Source organism: Ptychodera flava, chromosome 6 (assembly GCF_041260155.1).
Source record: "Ptychodera flava strain L36383 chromosome 6, AS_Pfla_20210202, whole genome shotgun sequence".
Lineage (NCBI taxonomy): Eukaryota > Metazoa > Hemichordata > Enteropneusta > Ptychoderidae > Ptychodera > Ptychodera flava.
In genome coordinates this window covers 24,810,743-24,825,453 of record NC_091933.1, presented here as the reverse complement: position 1 = coordinate 24,825,453, position 14,711 = coordinate 24,810,743, and the positions used below count along the sequence as shown (strand labels likewise).

Sequence of the window (14,711 nt, the reverse complement as noted above, 5' to 3'; positions counted from 1 at the left end):
GAAGCGGCTACACTATGCAGTGATGAACGATAAAGTTCAGACTTTACAGTCTGTTGTGACTAGCAGACCTTTTCCCTCAGTTATGTTTGTAGTGGAACCTTTCCATTATCAGTTATTACATTCAACAGGCTAGTTACTTCCAATACAATAAAATTCAACATTGGTCACATGAGTCTAATGGCCTCTTTTGTAGAAAATTATTGTATTGGAACTGAGTGTTTGATAATAATACTACTTTAAATTGCGATACTTTCTGCTATCAACAGTTGCAAGCACTCCCTGTATGCCTTTTATATTGTTGTGGTTACATGGCACCCTCAGTTGGCAGCCTTGAGGTATCGGTGTCGTTTGTACCTCTTCAGTACTATTCCATTCACTATCTGTCAAAGCATCATCTATGACATAGAAATGTTGTTAACGTGATTTGATCTTAGCTACATTATTTTTTATATCTTCAAGGGTTTATTCGGGTGAAATTATCACTTCTGGCAGATGAAACCAATGTCCACTGTGTCAGTGTGTATTTTGATTTCTATGAATGCGAGTCCTTTAAGACCTGTATTGCTTGCACCGACAATAGCTATGGCTGTGATTGGTGCATTTTTGAAAATAAATGTTCCAAGGACACCACGACGTGTAGGAATGATGGCGCTGTGCAAGGAAATGCTGTAAGTATTTCTGCGAGATTAAGAGAACAGAACTTAAACATTAAAGGCCATTCTCCAAAAAATCATTAGATGATACTTGCGGCAGCCTTACCCAGTGATTATATATAAAAACAATTTGCAACAATTTGTTAACATGTTGGTCATATCAATCATTGACACCAATAGGGCTGAAGAGATGTCATTAGGTGTATAGATACTTTAGACAGGAATTTAGTAGAGTACCATTTTCAGATCGTGTGTCAGCATGTTTTGAAGAATGTGTGTAACTGAAAGAGTAAATTCATCTTGTCTGTATGAGAGAGTCGTTTATATTTCATTGGCTCGTATACACATCACGTTTCAATAATTTGTCTTTCCAGCGTGCTGAAGGCAGTTCAAACAGGTGTCCTCAGATCGTGGCTGGGGATGAAATTTTAATTCCTGTTGATGTGGACAAGGAATACCAAGTAAAGGTGAAGAACTTACCAACCGCAATGGTGAGTTGATAGATGCTATTAATGATTGTAATACGTGATTTAATGCGACAGCCGCACCTGACGTTTTTCTGCAAACGTTTCATCGATGTATGGAGCAGCGTTTGAAGTTTAATTAGTTTATTTCATGTAAAACCTCTGAGTTATGATGAGAATAGTGTAAACCGCACTAGAACACTATCATTTCCTGCAATTTATTGCCAACAGGCCATAACACAGTTCAAACAGAATAATTCACGGTTTACCTGCAGGGACACTGGTAAGCAGACCTTACCACGTTGCCAGACCAGATGGAGTTCTCAATGTTGATGTCCGATACACAGGAAGAGTGGGCGTTTCTCTTTTAGCCTTCTGAATTAGAAGCATATCAACGTTAAATACATTCAAAAATGTAATACCCAGGATAAGTGTGTTTCATGACCTAGTCTAACTATGTCTTGTGAAATCGGTGTTGCTTTGAACAGAGTGATCAGAGTGGTTATCAATGTGTGCTCATCATTGAAGGAGTTGAAATTGTTGTTGAAGGACAGAGAGTTGATCAACATACTGTAAATTGTCAAAGTTTGAGGGTAAGTGATATCATTTTCGTACTTCTTTCTAATTCACTTTCTTTAGCTACTCCCAAAAGTATGTTGAGGTGCCTGGTGTTCAATTTTGTACACATAGTTGGCATGTATGGTTATGTTTAATATTGTTGGTGGCAATTTTATTTTATGTCCAGCCAGAATTCAGTAATCAGTGATTAACAGGTTCGGCAAAATTTTGTGAATAACAGACATCGAATACGAAAATGGACATTTAAAGTAGTAAGTAATTTATTGTCACTGAGGAGAGCTGCAGAACAAAACCAAAGAGTTCAAATGATGCTGCGCACAGGAAGATATTACATGTTAGCATAAATTATAGATTTAACAAACACGGGGCATCCATAAAACTATCTAATTTACCAAAGTCTTGTTGTTCTCTGAATATGGTCACCTGACAAGCAGCGTTTACACAATCCCCATGAGTAACGGTACATACCATCGCTAATCAACTTTATAGTCAAAACGGACGGCTTAATAACACAACCTTATTTTTCAGTACGCGTATTCTGAAAAAGTCAGCAATAAGTTAGTGCCTCTAAAGCTGCGATGGAATAATGGTTTTTATGTAGACAATCCGGATCAAGTACAAGGTAAAGTATTAAAGCCTAACTATAAAGTTATGAAAACTGTGACGCGCCAAATCACCTTTATACTCTTCCTTTCTTACAAAGTTACAATCGATACAAAACTCCGTGAATTCCAGTCTAAAATTCTCCATAACATTCTACCTACCAATAGTGTTCTGTTTAAAATGACACCACCAAGGGTTCCATCAAATAAATGTACTTTTGTAAAATGAAAGTTGAAACATTATCACATACTTTCTATGACTATGAATTTACAATGGCGTTCTGGGATGATTTTCTCATATTATGGGGCAGTAAAGTTGGTCTTAATGTATTTCCTAGTGTAAGATAAACACTAATTGGAAATAAGAACCTCTCCACATTGGTGAATTTTCTAATTTTGATTGCCAAACGTCATATATATCAGGCAAAGCTTGAAAATTAGAAACCAAATCATCTGATTTTAAAAAGATTACTACAAAAGATACAGAAAGAAGAATATCGTACAGCAGTCAAAAAGAACAAATTGACTTTACACAACAAGAAAAGGGGTGGTATTCTAACAACTCTTATTCCTAGAACTGCAATACAGTGAACTTATTACATGTAGTTGGAAAATCTCATATGCACATAGTCTCTTAGACTTCTTGACTGACATTTATTGATATCATTGCATTGTAGTTTTGTAATAGACATGTATGTATATACCCTCCCACTATTGAGATTGTAAACTATTTTGATGACCTCAATAAAATATTTGTTTAAAAGTATGTAGGAAAAGCTTTGAATCTTAACAGTGCTGGCGTACGTGTATTAAATCCTTAAGTACAACGATTGCAATTTCATAAAACAGACTTTTAATTGTTCAATGAAATACATGAAATACATAATTGAAAACATAATTGATAAAGGCTTTAAAGCTTACTTCAAGATTGTACTGTTGTTGTAAAAGATTAAATTGCTGCCACAGGTCATATTTAAAATCTCTATTCATTTCTCTATCATTATTTTAGTAAATCTATACAAGTGTGGTGTCGAAGGATCCAATTGCGGAGTTTGTCATCAAAGAAATCTCAAGTATAAGTGTGGTTGGTGTGAAAGTGGTAATGAGGCACAGAAATGCACTGTTGTTGGTACATGTAGTCAAGTCACTCATTGGTTAACCAGGGACAAAATATGTCCAGACCCAACCATCACAGGGGTAAGTTGGTGTTGCTTTCTGCGAATAGATAGCTTAGAATGATTTTCTTTGAAAATTGACAAGCTGCACCCATGGAAATGAAATTGCAGAAGAATGACATACCTATAACTTTGAAGTGTACCACTGCCGCCAGATTCACCTTCTTGATAGTATGATCATCTTGTTGTAAAAGGTTTCAGTTTGAAGACATGTGACACGTGATGAATTTGCTTTAACCAAATCCAGCCAAGCAGCAGTAAGACATCAACAATCAATTGGTCACATTGAATGAATGAAGTCTGTTCAAGCAAGTAGATATTATAAGATTATTACGAAAATACCGCAAAGGATGCACGAGGATATTGGTGCAGCGTATCGCGGAGGGCAATGCGCGGCGCCAATGTCCGAGTGCATCCTTTGCGGTATTTTCGTGATAACCTTATTACTATACATCTTACATTCGTGACCTGGTCATCAAATTGTCAGAGTAGTGACCGTTTTCGTGCAATGTCAACAATCTTTCTTCTGATTTTTTCGCACCAGTGTGGAACGCCTATGTCGGACGCGCTTCTGCTAGTTTTGGAGTGTGTGCACTACACACGTACGTACAGAGCGCGCGAGAGACATGTTCTGGCACTCGTCCAACATGGGTCCCTTGAAACCGTTCTATAGTGAACGCGCAGATACAGCTGCAGAGGATGGCGTGCCTGGAAACCATTCGTGTTACGGAACGGGCGTTCCGTACGGCTTTTTAAGCGCACGCAAAATTCTATTGTTCTCGATGGTAGATGTATAATAATGTATGATACCGAGAGACAAAGACATGATATGCGTCGTATGTATTAAGTGAACATAAGTATACTGCCTCAAGATTAAATGTGACATAAGGGTTAGAACATCATGTCTTGTATACATATAGTTTATGAATGAATGAACGAGGAAATTAACTAAAATCTAAAACGGAATGTTTTCCAAGGATGGTCAGGAAACTGACTACCATTATGCATATTTTGGTCAAGGTGAAACCAGTAGCTGGACCAATAGAGGGGAGGTACAACTCTGACAATCAGGGGCTATAACCTCGGCAAGAATGCATCTAATGTGAAAGAAGTCACTGTTGCTGGTTTTCCATGTGTTCTAATACCTAGTGGATACGAAATAGCTGAGCAGTAAGTTATTTTGAATGAAATTTTTTCATAACATTATTATATGTCAAAGGTTTCAATTAGAACACTTCCAGAATATTAAAATCAAATCCACAGCATCTCACGGAATATTTGAACAGTTCGAGATTTTGTTGCCTATTTTTGTTTCAAGAATTCAGTGTGATACCAGTCCCAGTGGTTCGGTAAAGTCTGGGAATGTCCAGATTACAATTGGAGATACAGAAAACCAAGTTGCCTATACTGGTACATCATTGGAAGATTTCAGCTATGTAGTAAGTTATCACTAAAAATATATAAAGCGCCCTCTGAAGATGAATTTGTCAAAACATTAGTGAAACAAAGGAGTTCATGTGGTGAAAGTGCATGCATTTAAGTGTCTTGATTTTATGTCCTATATTATAATTTAATGAAATAATAACATGAAATAAGCTTATGTGCTGACAAAAAAATTTGTTTCCCATATTTTGTTGATCACGATCAAGTCACTTGACGCATCAGCCAAGAATTGAATTTGCCATATCCCAGTGATCATTTTGAGCAGGTAATTCTCGGTCAGTATCATGCAATATCTTTAGGCTTCACAGATATAACCTGAGATTAATGAATGAATTCTGCAATCGTGAGATTGAAATCAACTACAGAGGAAATCTTTTTCAATGACGGTAACTTACACTAGCACTAACATATGCTGACCTGTTTTTGCAGCAAGAATATTTCCAACTATGTTCATTCCTGCTGTTTTACAGGTGTCTAAAATTGATGGCCTCACTCCCCAGAAAGGTCCACAGTCTGGGGGGACCGTAGTGACGATATCTGGAGAAAATCTGAATGCTGGAAGTGTCATTACAGCAACTGTGGCAGGATTTAAATGCCATATAACAGAGTGAGTGGAAACATAGGCGGTAGATGCGTCTCGCTTCTGCTGTCAGTGTTGGAAGAAGTGTCAGCGAAGCTATCTGTAAAGTGCGGCAGTTTGTAAACATACTTGTTGGAAGAAATTTGACGAAAGTAATATACCCCAGTCTTGACCTATCTAAAATTTGAGACGTATGGAATTTCATATTGTTCTGTGCATTCTGTTTGAAGATACATGACATTCGACACGGGCACTATTTGATATCACCAGAGAGAGTTGTTACTTTGCATAGTAAGTGACAACCTGACATCAAACAATGGTTGACGAAAACAAACAGTTGACGTGAAACAACGTACAAAACGTAAAGTGTATCAAACAGTATCTTTGAAACAGGTACAATTGACTATAAGTAGTTGGCACAATGCTTCTCTATAACTATCCTTGTGGAAATCAAAAAAGCAATGATGTAAGATATACAAGGTGGGCAAATCGCTGTGCTCCTTTCTGCGATTTACACATCAGTATTACTTTTGACAGGTTGTCTTATGATGCAATTACATGTGTCACCTCGGCATCAGATTCAAGCTTTCCAAGCGGAGGAGTTACAGTAACTTTTGATGGCATTGCAAAAGATAACACTGGTGCCATCTATCGGTACATGGCAGACCCTGTAATAGAACAGTTGTCAAGATATGAAGCTTTTGTTAGGTAAAGAAGTTGAAAAGGCTTTATCAATAACACTTTTCATTGCTAATGACTCTCTTGCTAGTATTAAAATCTAGTATGCTCTCGATCGCATTGAAACTCACAACGTAAGGCACCAGTCACCTTGCGAAGACACTGCTGTCACAACCACTCGGCTAAATCCACACCTTTAAAATGACCGAAACTAGCTAATTATTTAAATGGGTAGATAATCCACACGTCATTTTCTCTATTACTGTATTTCAATTTGTATGCGATACTCTACAAAGTATGCCTTACACAGGTTTCAAGAATTCAAGAATACTGTACGTGTCCTAGCCTAAGGATCCTGTCACTCTGTGCCTGTATGTGAAGATTTGCTCCTTCTCAGAGTAATTCCCTGGTTTATTCCTGGTTTCTTCTGCCTTTTCCCGACCAACTGTCGGCTGGCAAAATAAGTCTAGAAGAATGGTGGACATATAGTGGTGATTGTCGGTAAAACTTCATCGTGATATTTGTTTTCATGTTCTTGTCATTTCAGTGGTGGTAGTAAGATTAACGTCACCGGAGGAAACCTTGACATCGTACATACAATAGTCCTGAGGGTGTTCATCAAAGACAAATATTATGATGGAGTTAGTATCTATGTAATGATTAATTTATTTAAGCAGTACTTTAAGTTATCTTTGAAGGCATGCCGACAGGCAAATACATCACCGAGTTGACATTCTTTCACAATTTTGACACACAAAACACTCTAAGACAGACTATGATTATGACAATACTCATCGCAACAAACGTAAAGAAGATTACTGTGTGATGCTGATGCTTTTGTTGATACTAGTGGTAAACTGGGCTATTGCGATTTCGTTGTGCAAAAGATCCAGTTTCAGAGGGTACCTTACCACTTTGCCATGCCCGTCACCGGGTCACGCCTAATGAGCCAACAGTTAGACCAAAAACTTCAAGAGTTTGTAAAAAAGTATTATTGAAACGTCTACAGCACATTTTGTTACCCTATTGGTTTGAGTTATAAAGCAAGACAATAATTGACGAGTTTGTAGTGACTTTCGCTATTTGAACCAAATATCTGTACCCCGATTCTCCACCATATATTACAGTTCACCTCTCTAATCGGGGAACAGCCTGCAAGAATTCATCAGCATGCAAAAGCACAGTAATGGCTCTAAATCTTCGAAAATAGCGCAAAATTTTTTCATAAAATAAGAAATAACATACTTCATCCCTTCTCTAGTTTTCCCTTCTATTCGTAAACGTACATCATTGTATGCAATAAATGCGAAATTATCATATCATCCCCAGTATATCTTATAATCATGCGTGATCAGACCGTCTCATTCTGTTACGTCAATGTCATCATCATTTTGAGGCCATATTTACAACTGGTGCTGAATAGGCAAAAAGGCGGGGCAACACGCAAATGACCTTTTACAATGCCCTATTCAACTTTAAACTAAAACTGAATAAAGAGTTGTTACTTAGAAAGAAGTCGTACTATTCTCAGTAGGTATGGTTGGCATAAATATTGTTAATTTTAATTATTACTGATTTGAGATATTGATAAACATGTTGATAATGACAGACCTGAATTTTAACTTATGCTGTTGAAAACATTAGGATAAATCACCAGTGGTTCAGGTTTACCCTATCGTTCTTGCTATTTTTTTATTTCTTGGGCCCGGAAAAGTATTGATTTACCTGAAATGTTACTGATTATTCGACCTGTTTTAATTTTATTTTACCATATAGTACAGCTTAACCAAACGTAAATGTGGCCAACAAAATGAAAAACAGCAAAAAACCCCCAAAATATAAGAGCCATTGAACTTACTTGTCAAAGCTGATTGACATTTTGTGAACATATTCAAAGTGATGTCTTAAGGTAGATTTCCTAACGAAAGTAAAATATTTGCTTAATAAATATGTAAATATTTAAAATTAGTTCTTCTAGCTTTAAAATTTTGTCAGCACCTTACAAGGCTAACCGTTTATTAGGGTATCTAAATAACCATTAATTTTCGTAATCCATTTTTTGCAGAAATAAATTTCAGGTCAGAAAGTCTTCTCTGAAATTGCTTATCCGGCAGCTTTGAATTCTTCGCGTAGTTGCATTCTGTGCAAATGGTAATGGTAATGTAATTTGCAGATGTAAACGTTTAGAGTAATTGTGTTTGTTTGTTTGTTTGTTTGTTTGTTTATTTGTTTAGTTATTTATTTGTTTGTTTGTTCGTTTGTTTGAGTTATTTTGGTATCCTGGCCCAGACATCTTCTTGCATGAAATAGGTGATGCTACTGCTTTTATATAAATTTCTGCTGTGGTCTGCCTTCCTGCTGGGGATTCATACTTTAGTTTTTGTCTGTACACTTGCAGTCTTTGACAAACCGTTGCACAAATTGCATAGATACATTCTGCCTGGTAAATGCAAGTTAAACTAGAAGCGTTTATCACCCTCTCCAAAGAGACTTTCAACTTTCAACTTCTTGTATCTGCGGATGTTTATCTTCTTATAATTTTTCCAATGATTGAATGTTCTGTTCAACGTTTCAGCTATGTACAGTGACCTCTCCTACATCAATGGAATGCCGTGCCCCGGATATATCTACCAGTGGCATCAAACCAACTGCTAAGGGACCGTACTACTGTGATTTTGGCTTCATCATGGACAATGTTAATAGTACCAATCACCTTGGGGATGATTTAGTACCTTTTACTTATTACCCGGATCCAGAATACAGAAAATTTGAAAATTGGGTTAAAATCTATAACCTTGTTGATGAAGAACATCTATTAGTTACGGTGAGTATAATTAGAGAAAAATATGGCACCGAAGTTTTAAATTTGACAGAGAAATTTTTTCACTGTGAAAATGGGTCCTCTTTTTCTCATTAATTAAATATGTCCTTTTAATTTCATTTCAGGGGGAGAACTTGAATCTCGCATCAGATAAGGATGATGTTATCGTAAAAATTGGAGACCACTTATGTGCGATGATGTCGTTGAACAGTGATCATTTGACATGCCTACCGCAAGGGAGTCTTCAACAAGGAAGTCAGATAGGGAACACACTTAAGGTTACAGTAAGTCTTTAAGTATCAATATATTACAATATTACCTCAAACATAGTTTTTGCAAACCCCCTCCCCCGAAACTCCGGTTCCTTTAAATACCCTCTCTACAGGACAGGCATTTTTTGTAAAATACTTATTATTACATAAAGTTACTCAACATTTGAGGTATGTGTCCCCATTTTGACAAGTTGTGGAGTAAGCGAGAGACAAAAAGTATGGGCATCTCACCATAATACAAATCAGTACAGACCAACCTTTGTTGGTGGGCCTCCTGTCATACATACATATCTTCCTAAAACAACCGTTATTCTTCGGCAAACTCGACGCTAAACGCTATCGTTGCAAAGCAGCGTATCTTTTTACCCTGTTCACCATTTCATCCATATAAAGAAAACTTTAATACTTCTGCAAGGTGCATGCTTCTCATTCTGTGTTAATACCATACCATGCCACTCATGAGTTTCTTACCCTCTCTACAAGTGATCGAGCTGTCCATCAAACAACACCTAATTGACCAAACTGTGACGCCTTAGCCGAATAAGCTGATAAAGTCAACACCTGCTGAGTAATTATTTTTATCACTCATTTGATTACGAAGCGTTGATTTTATCAATGATAAAAAAGCGACGCTGTCGTATCTAGGTGGCTGACTGATGGCAATGATAAATTTGATTTTTCAACATTCTTTATGAGATGACTCGCTCTCATCAGAGCAATCGGCGGTTAGGAATTCTACCATGATGCAATGTCGAACATACTATTATAAAAGTACACGATATGCAAAATATCATGGCAACGCACTTGGACACAACATTCGCAAAGTTGCAGTTTATTTGCCTCTTTGAGTAGAAACGTTGTATCAATTAGTAAAGTTGCCAAAAACTGACAGTAAAATGAAACTGTCCTACTGATTTGGAGAATAATATACAGACATTACATGTATTATAATTATCAAAACATTTCTCTCTCTTCACCTTCCAGTCACGTGAATATTTTTCTGTTCCCCAATTTCAATTGTTGTCGACTCTTGGCAGGTAATAATGACTAGACATAGTCTAAATCGAGTTGTTGCCAACACTGTCGGGTGCAATTAACAGCTAAGCGGTAACATGAGTCGATCATACACGAATGAACTCTTCAAAAGTTGAAACATTGTCTAGCAGACGGTCAGACGTAGTCTAAACAACACCCACACATATGTCCGAGCACTGTCCAAGTCTTATCACTTGCTTTCAGGTGTAGTTGTTTTGACTACATCTAACCTGCTGTAAGACAATGTTTCAACTTTGGCACAATTGATTTCTCAGTGGTTGACTGGGATTACTGCTCAGCTCATAATTACACCTGACAGTGTTGGCAACACCTTAATTTGACTTCTAGGGTCAATTGACTGGGCAATTCGTTTCATCCTCTGAATGATCAACCACGTATCTTTATGCGATAAATTGTAAAAAAAAACCGTGTCAGATAGAGTTTCAATAATTAATTTAATAATGCTGTGTATTGAGTGCGGAGTTGTGTTTTCGTTATCGAACTGTTACTTATATGTTTGTGTAGATTACCCATGGGAACATAAAAGTTTCAGTTGGCATGTTGAAGATTACTGCATCTCCACCTGTTCATGTGTACCTTGGCTTTCTTATTGGCATGGTGGTCTTAGGAGTCATTATAGTCATTGCTTTGTCGATAGCAATTGCAGCCTTGGTGAAGTCTAAGAGGAAAGCTGCAAGAAGTCAATACCAAATGGTAAAACTTGAAACACGAATTCAAACTCTGCAGAATGAACTTGAAAACGCCTATGCAGAGGGTAAGTAAATAATACACAACCTTGTGTGTGAATAGGACAACTTTTATCAAACGGAGAAGTTGGTAGATGTTGCCATGCGAGTTTCCGTCTCTTGAATGTATTCCGTGAGGTCAGACAGCTTAGGTGAAGTTCTTGCAGATATACTGGGAAAGAAACAATATTTAATATACATCCCTTTTCGTTTCTCATCTTGTGACATTTTAGCACAGACGTGGAGAGAGAATTCCTATGAAACCTTACCAGATGGTACTGATGGACAGTATGAACCACTTCGGGATTTCTGTCCTGGTAATTATAACAGTATTGAAGAAGATGAAGTCATCAACATGGAAGATCAAAGTGATAAGAATACAGAAAGCGACAATGGTAATAATGATTTTGAAATAAAAGACCTAGCCACAAATGGACCAGAGACAGGCATAAACGTTGCAAACGTCGCAATTCATGACGAACATCTACGTGATCAACACGATATTTCGTCACAAGATCAACATGGCTATGAAAACACGAAAAATAGCGATTTGGGGGGAAACGGAGAATCAGAAGAAAATGAGAATTGCGTGCCTATCACGAGTTGTGATAGATACAAAAATATAGAAAGGCGAGACCATCTGACTTCGGTTGAGTTACATGGATATGAAAACATAAAATCAAATGATGACGCACACAATACTTTCGATTCACTTGATTCCTTAGAAGGGGAAGCGTGCAGTGGAAGTTTCAGAGTATATAAAAATATCGGTATTGAGAATGGCATTAAGTCAATAGATCTACACTGGTTTGAAAACGCAAACCATGACATTGACTTTTACGCCGACGGCGACTCAGTCAGAGACGATATGAGCTTGTGTATACCTATTACAACATGTTTAGAACGCAGAAATAATCTAAAAGACGACAATGATGAGTCAGCAGATCCTCATGAACACGAAACCACAAAATGTGATGACAAAGCAGCCAATGATGAGTCAACAGAACCACACGAGTATGAAAACACAAAATGTGATGACAAAGCGGAAAATGATGTCGATTCAGAAGGAAAGGACGGGTGCAGGCAAACTGACAGTTCTCACGGGTACAAAAATATCGGAAATGAGAAAGGCGCCATGTTCTCTAATCTACATGGATTGGTAAACACAAGAAAAAGCAATGTTGTAAACAAGATTGCTAGTACTCTGGAGAACGATGCTTGCAAAGGCACCATCCAGACTGATGATGAAGTCAAGAGTGTGAGAAACGACGACGAAATTATGCAAACTGATCTTACTGAAAATGACAACACAATATGTATTAGTAATGTCGACATCGGAGCTGAGATAACGGAAAACGAAGCGTGCATGCATAGTAGCAGTTCGGTTCCAAACGAAAATATTGTAAGTGGGGGCGACATTGCATCATCAATTCCACGTGGATACGAGAACACCAAAGGTAATAATTATTCGGGAAATGACGTCAATGAAAAGAATGACCCAAGCAAATGCTTACATTTGGCAGCCTGTGATTGTCAAATAGATGTCACAATTGATGACGATACGATGTCGAGAGATGGGCATGTTAGTGAGAACACAAAGTAAGATAACTATGCGGACAATAATATCGATTCACGACAGAACACTTTTGCACGCTGAGCCAGAGTTCTGATGTTGACAAAGATACCAGAAATGATGACGACCGTTGGCCAACAGACGCAACCTGACTTGAAAACACGATGAGAAACAATGATGCGAACGTGAAAATTGCTTCGTTTAAAAAAGATGCGCACATACATATCAAAACCTTTGTGACGCCCAAAAACGCTAGAAATGACAACGATATGACGTCATCAGACTTATGTGAAATAGCTGTGCAGAGAGCGACAAAAATGCGGACTCTGTTGAGAATAAAGCGTCCATGCGCAGTTTGGATTCTGAAGGATACAGTCTTACTGAACATGTAGCCAATCTTTCATCTTCAGATCTTCATGACAACAGATAAAGCAATAAAACCGGCAGTATTTTGAATTCGGTCAACAACGAGGCGCGCGTCACCTATTGTGATCATAACACTCATTCTGGATATACGGATAATGTTCCATCGCAATACCAAAAGGAATGTGAAAAACGAAAAAACAATAATAGTGTCGACAATTCTACGAATCCAGTTGAGAATGGGAAGTGTCTGCACATAATCACATGTGATGATGACAAAAATGCTAAAGGCGGCCGTGATCTTAAAGCATCATATCTTCATGGATATAGAAACGCAAAAACTAGAAATAAGCCTACTACTGACTATAATGTTGATTCAGTTGAGAGCTATTCACGCATGTGCATCGAAAGGTGTGATAAAAATGAAAATTTGTGAAAAGAGAGATACAGCAGATGTCCATCTATCCGAAAATTTAAACATTTGTATTGTTAATGCGGAATAACATCGACTGAGAGGAGAGGCCTAAATTCATAACACGAGTCTGCATGTGCCTTTGTCCAGCATCCTGTTATACTCATAAATTTAAAATGTTCGGGACGAATACATATGAAACTTGTCTCTTGTATGTTCATGGATAGATGTAGGTCTGATTGGTTTCTGGCGGCTGTAACTTGCACATCTAAGACAAATTGACGAAATTCATGATTTGTTCCCATAGCGATTAATGAAGACTGAATAAGAGGATTAAATTTGATGTGATTTTGAAATCATATTAATATCGTCATAGTAATATCAGAGTTAGATTTTTGTGGGCGTGCCTTACTGATCATTATCTAATTTTGACAAATAATAATTTATAAACTTTTGTAATCAATTTGGCCACACATCAAAAGATGAAGGCATTGCATTTGATCGGACTTTCGACATATCACATTATATATAATTATCTGAAAACCTTATGACTATGATGTACTAATTATTCACTGATTTGCAGATTTAGTGAATTTCTCAGATTAGGCAATATCAAAAGATGAATCCATTGAAATGTATCTGACTTCTATTGTACAGTACATTGTCATAGCCATGCTGAAATGTCTTAGGGCGTAGCACAGTGAATGGTTATTTAGTGTATTTGCAGATTAATTCAGTATTTGTTTTTTTAATTAGGCTGTAAATCAGCATGGTATTTAAGAATGTATTGTATAGATTATAGTGGTGAGAAGTTACATCGCTCTCAAAAAGTGTAACAATACAGTTCTCGGTAATGAGTTTTCGTTTCGTGGAATGTTTAAACAAATCACCCTAGCGACGGGTATACCACAGATACCACTACGTATATATGCACGAGCGATAGCAAGTGCATATATGGGGTGAACAGGTCAAAATCTCGTGGAATACCCGTTGCTTTCTTCGTTTTTGGTTTTGTTGTTTTTGTTTTTGTTTTGCTATTATTATACCATAACATTATATTGAAATTCTGGCGCCAAACGTCTCGCACGCGTTCCAACTGCGCTATATCGCTAATATAGCACGGTCAATTTCACGTCTTGACCAATCGGATGGCTGTATTTGCGCCATCAATTCGCAAAAGTTAGTGTCTAGTTCAGTTGTAGTTTTATGTTACTATACAGCAATTCCGTGTTATATGAGATAGTTGTGTTTACTCGTAGCAAATGCAAAGAACATGACGGTTTAATATTTGCTTCTTTTAAATTCCATTATACTA

At 37.3% G+C, this 14,711-nt stretch overlaps 3 protein-coding genes across 5 annotated transcripts; all 3 read left to right on the top strand.

Annotated features, from left to right (window-relative positions):
* Positions 1-801: 801 nt before the first annotated feature.
* On the top strand, positions 802-4,402 carry LOC139134400 (plexin-A4-like). Its single transcript, XM_070701261.1, has 6 exons — positions 802-855; positions 1,028-1,144; positions 1,606-1,710; positions 2,225-2,318; positions 3,308-3,495; positions 4,018-4,402. The coding sequence occupies exons 1-6, from the start codon at positions 802-804 to the stop codon at positions 4,144-4,146; spliced, it is 687 nt and encodes a 228-aa protein (XP_070557362.1). The 3' UTR covers positions 4,147-4,402.
* Positions 4,403-4,406: 4 nt separating this feature from the next.
* LOC139134301 (plexin-A3-like) lies at positions 4,407-7,097 on the top strand. The gene is made up of 4 exons (XM_070701191.1): positions 4,407-4,912; positions 5,387-5,523; positions 6,034-6,204; positions 6,722-7,097. Exons 1-4 carry the CDS (start codon positions 4,658-4,660, stop codon positions 6,903-6,905), a joined length of 747 nt encoding a protein of 248 aa, XP_070557292.1. The 5' UTR covers positions 4,407-4,657; the 3' UTR covers positions 6,906-7,097.
* Positions 7,098-8,753: 1,656 nt separating this feature from the next.
* On the top strand, positions 8,754-14,299 carry LOC139135289 (plexin-A3-like). 3 transcript variants are annotated; one of them, XR_011552964.1, is made up of 3 exons: positions 8,754-8,998; positions 9,121-9,279; positions 10,828-10,960. XR_011552964.1 is itself a non-coding variant. In XM_070702608.1 (3 exons), exons 1-3 carry the CDS (start codon positions 8,777-8,779, stop codon positions 11,462-11,464), a joined length of 564 nt encoding a protein of 187 aa, XP_070558709.1. In that variant the 5' UTR covers positions 8,754-8,776; the 3' UTR covers positions 11,465-14,299. The 3 variants fall into 3 exon arrangements, 2 of the variants coding, with proteins under 2 accessions (XP_070558709.1, XP_070558708.1); XM_070702608.1 differs by lacking the exon at positions 10,828-10,960 and adding an exon at positions 11,282-14,299; XM_070702607.1 differs by lacking the exons at positions 8,754-8,998; positions 9,121-9,279; positions 10,828-10,960 and adding exons at positions 10,965-11,077; positions 11,282-14,299.
* The last annotated feature ends 412 nt before the right edge of the window (positions 14,300-14,711 follow it).